We start from the raw sequence: 4609 nt of genomic DNA on the forward strand, positions 1-4609 counted from the left end.
AGCAACCAAGGAGACTCAGAATAGGAGAGTTGTGGTTGACCATGTCCAGCACCTGGGCTGGTGTGGACGGTGGTCTTGGGTAATCAGCATCGCAGGGAACCTTGTTGAAAAGGCAAACTGTGATCAACTCAGGCCCACCAATCCTTTCTGCATCTTAGCAAGATGCCCAGGGCATCCTGCCTATGGCACAGGTCAGGGAGCTCTGGTCTAACAGCTGGTGGTGAGGGAGGTGAAAGCAAAGGCCCTGCGGTTACGACAAGTGCTGGAAGGGTGAGGAAGGGGTCGTGGCTCAAGGTCAGTCAGTGAGGGCTTGGAGGCAGGATCCTGGAGGCCCCAGCGTGAGACCAGCAGGGTCCACACCCCTCTACCCTGAGCCTCTCATACGTAGACACAAAGGCTTATTCACCTCTGTATTTGTCTATTCTGACTGAACAGGGCCCATGTGGCTATTGCAGAACCAATGTAGTCACCATGGAGTGGGATGACACAAGGGGATTCATTCCAAAATCTTGTGGTTCGGGCATTTCATCTTGTCTCCTATGAGGCATGACCGAGACTTCTAAGCAAGGCCAGCACTGAGCCCCTGATAGGCAACAGTGTACCGAGTCATTCCGAGTGGCTCCAGAGCCTTGAGTATATGACTGGATTCCTGGAGCAGAGGGACTCTGAGAGGGGAACAGGGTCAGATGGGGTCTTGCCCTCTGGTAACCCATGTGCCTCACTGCCCACAGGCTTCCTCATCTTCCTGTGGTACTGGTCCATGCGGTTCCAGGCCCAAGGCGGCCCCTCCCCTCTGAAGAGCAACTCGGACAGTGTCAAGCTCCCCATCAGCTCCGGCAGCACCTCTTCCAGCCGCATCTAGGCCACTGCCGTACCTCCCTCGGGGAGGACACATGCATGGCGTCTGCTCACATCATCTGTGGCCTGGTGCTGTGCCCAGCCTTTGTTGGTTAGTGGCATACTAGAGAAGGCCCTGGTCCTTGAAGGGGTAGGGTTGTTGCTCTGGTAGGTAGATACCTAGCTTGCCTTGGGGACTACTCTGGTCCCCAAAGGGCTCAGAAGCACACTGCCACTCTGTTTGTGGGGCTGTCCTCACAACTGTTTCAGTCTGGAGCTGAGACCTCGTCTTTCTGGCCACCTCTGGGTCCAGCTGTTGCTGTTGGGTGTTGAGACCTGCAGGCCTAAGCTGGGGTTAGATCTTGAAGGAGGCTGACACATCCGGCCTGAGGCACAGCTACCTTGGCTCTTGCTGCTCTGTCTGTGGTCACCATGCAGATCCTAAGGGTGGCACTGGGGGTAAATGGGCGGGGAGAAGGTTTGGAGGCACAGCCCCTTAGAAGCTGAGCATCTTCCCCAACCTGTCTACAAGCCCTTCTCTTCGTTCCCTACCCCACCCCCTCCTCTGTGATCCCCTAACCCTCCACCTGCAGCCAGGGGTCCTAGACCAATGCTGTGATTTGGGGTCGTAGTTCCCAGGAGTTTCCTGGTACCAGCTATAAACTTCTCTCTGTTGTGTGGGTTTGGGCCTCTGACTCAGGTTCCTGGGCTGAACCAGGCCAACCTGTCTGAGCCGCTCTCCAAGCTGCCTCACCTTTGCTCACACCTCAGAGGCCTCCGCCTCTTCTGAAGCCTCCCTGTGGCAAGAACTGCGGGATACAGCCCCCCCTTTTCAACCCAGCATTCTGAAGACCAAGACAACCCCCTCTGGTGACACTGGCCAAGTTTGATGTTCTCCTGAGAAGTGGTCTTCAAATCCCTGCAGGTGGCTCTGAAGACACTGGGCTGCCTATCGTGAATTCTGTCCAACTAACGTACAGTGAGTGGCCCCCCGAAAGCTCACACAAAGTCCTGGAGCTTTAGGCATGGGGCTGGGAATCCAGGAGGACTTCCTGCAGAAGGCAGCATTTCGTCTTGACCTCAGCCTTCAAGTTGGAGAGCATGTTCTTTTAAAATACCAGTTCATTTGTCTTTTGATATTAAAACTCTTTGTAGAGAGTTTGGAAACTGTAGGAGATTGTTGAGAAGAAAAATAAAAAAAATCAGCTAATGCAAAGCAATGCAGTTTGGAGAGTTGCCCATCTAAGTTGGTTTTTTTTCCCCCACTTCTATTTCTAGTATTGCCGAGTCAGGTGTCTTGGGGACAATCAGGAAACAGTAAAGAGGAGAGGCAATGTGGGAAAGGTGTCTGAGGACACTTTCTCAGGAAAACAAGAGAAATGGCCAGCTGGTGTCTGCTGGGGGTAATGCTGGGCAGAAGCACATCAACAGTAACCTGGAGATCGTGACCATTGGCTGCAGCTGGACAGGGCTGGCATGGAGGGAGACCTGGGAAGCCACATCAGTTGCCTTTCGTGGGGAATCCAGACTGGTTCATAAAAGCCATTGATCTTACAAATTTGGCATTTACTTGTTTCCTTTTTTTGAGACAGGGTTTCTCTGTGTATCCCTGGTTGTCCTGGAAGTCACTGTGTAGACCACGCTGCTCTCTGACTCACTAAAATCCACCTACCTCTGCCTTTTACATGCTGGGATTAAAGGAGTGGACCACCACTCCCAGCTTACTTTGGAGTCCTTATGTTCCTTCCCCTGAGGAAAGAACCAGACTTTCCCAAGCCCCTCTACAGAGTGTCCTGGCCTGATATCCCATCTCCTCTCAGGCAGAGGTCACTCCCCCCACCCCCCAATTTCTTTCCTGGACCTCTGGTTTCGAGGCTGGATCAGAAAAGGAAATGGACCCCTCATGGTTTCAAGGGCCTTCTTTGGCCCAAGTGGGTCTTTCTAGGCTGAAGGTCTGTAGACAACACACTTATCTTCCCACTAAGACAAGGGAGTCTCTAAAGACACCTTTCTGTTTCGGGATACAGCCAGGTGATGCTGGCTGGCCTGGCTAAGGGCTTGAGGCCCTGCTGACTAGGAGACACTGGGATAAGCTGGAGTGACAGGTGATTGGATAGGACATGATAGTTATGTTAGTCCTGAAATGTGGGGGCCCAGGACTCTGCAAAGGATCCCAGGCCAGTACCTAGCCTCATGGTGTCTTTCTAGAAGCTCTGCAGGGCCTGGCTCTCCCACCTCTCTAATTGCCCTTACTGGTCTCCCAGGAACACTGCATACCATGCCTCTGCCTGCAGGTCACCAGCCTTTTTATTTTTATGCACCCGTGAGACCCATGGAGCCAGCACGGGTGGTCCCAGCATATCAGAAACCACTGTCTCAAAACATCCTTGCCCTTGCCTGAAGTTGGGAGGGAGGCCACAAGGGGAGGCTGGCTCGGGGAGGGGTAGGCCCAGTGGCTCCCATCTTCCTGTCAGAGGAAGCTTGGGGACACAGGAACTTCTGGATTCTGACCTGGGATTCCAGGCCATATTCCCCCACCCCACCTTCTACAGAACAAGAGTGACCTGTATCCCTTCCCACACCCCCTCAGATCCAAAGGGCCCAGCAGGGGATCATGTGAAAGGAAGGAGAGACAGATGACGGTTATAGCTGGACAGCTCCCCAGAAAGTGGAGCAGAGCTAGCTCAGACCTAACAGGGGTGTCAGTAGCAGGTAGTATTGAGACTCTTCTATTCATCTGAGTAGGTGTGGACAACCAAGGGCCTGGCCTTAGCCATGTCTTTCTTGGGATCAGCAGACTGATAAGCTCCACCTCTTCCCCAAGCATGTGTATTTGTGTATGTGTGTTTGTGTGTATGTACGTATACGATCCCCCTTCTTCCTTCCTGGACCAGCAGTGACCAGCCTGGGGAGGGTGACTATCATTTCACAGAACTGATGACTATCATGTGCTAGTTCTGGTTAACTGATTAAGTACCTCCTCTACAGAGCAACTCCACGCAGCTCATGTCACGAGCCTGTGAGAGGGATCCAGCAGCAGATAGCTCCTGCAGGGTCATCAGGTTGGGCAGTGGCCACACAGATATGTCAAGCTGGTGACCTCCCCCAGATGCCAGCTACCTTCACAGGGCCCATCCTCCTATTCCCAATTGTAACCCACGAGCTTATTCTCCCTTGTGGGAGAGGCTCAAGGCCTGCGGCATCACATCCCCTCCCCTCTCCTCCAGGGGACCATGTAGGTTAGGTTTGCATCTGGCCTTCTTCATAGGCTTTCCACATCTTAGTTCTCATGGGTGTGTGTGACTGGTTACAGGCCTCATCACATCCAGACACTGACAATCAGCCTGTGTATGACCCTGCAGGAGCTGTCTACTGCTTGGCCCCTCTCATGGCCATGAAAAGGGCTCATGACGTGAGGACTCATGAGCTGCGTGGAGTTGCTCTGTAGAGGAGGTGGATAATCAGTTAACCAGCACAAGCACCTGATAGTAATCAATTCTGTGAAGCGACAGTCACCCTGCTCCCCTCCCCCCCCAAAGCTGGTCACTGCTGGTCCAGGCAGGAAGAAGGGGAGTCATATATACACAAACACACATACGGAGGCAAAAATGGGTCTCAGACACCCTTGGTAGGGAGATGGGGAAGGGGCGCACTGGCAGTTCCCTCTGCAGGTGGACTCAGGAGCGTGTGTGTGTGTGTGTGTGTGTGTGTGTGTGTGTGTGTGTTACAGAGCTCCGCCCAGTTCCTCACATTCACCTTTCACAACCCCTCT

At 53.3% G+C, this 4609-nt stretch overlaps 1 protein-coding gene across 6 annotated transcripts in view; it reads left to right on the forward strand.

The window, feature by feature from the left end:
• Positions 1 to 2057, forward strand: part of Adgrg1 (adhesion G protein-coupled receptor G1) — a 37375-nt gene extending 35318 nt beyond the window's left edge. For all 6 annotated transcript variants that reach the window (XM_034522885.2, XM_034522886.2, XM_034522888.1 and 3 more), the window contains exon 14: positions 732 to 2057. In XM_034522885.2, coding sequence (XP_034378776.1) covers positions 732 to 862 — 131 coding nt within the window. In that variant the 3' untranslated portion in view covers positions 863 to 2057. The remainder of the gene's footprint in view (positions 1 to 731) is intronic.
• The last annotated feature ends 2552 nt before the right edge of the window (positions 2058 to 4609 follow it).

The sequence above is a fragment of the Arvicanthis niloticus genome, chromosome 18 (genome assembly GCF_011762505.2).
Source record: "Arvicanthis niloticus isolate mArvNil1 chromosome 18, mArvNil1.pat.X, whole genome shotgun sequence".
NCBI classification, from domain to species: domain Eukaryota; kingdom Metazoa; phylum Chordata; class Mammalia; order Rodentia; family Muridae; genus Arvicanthis; species Arvicanthis niloticus.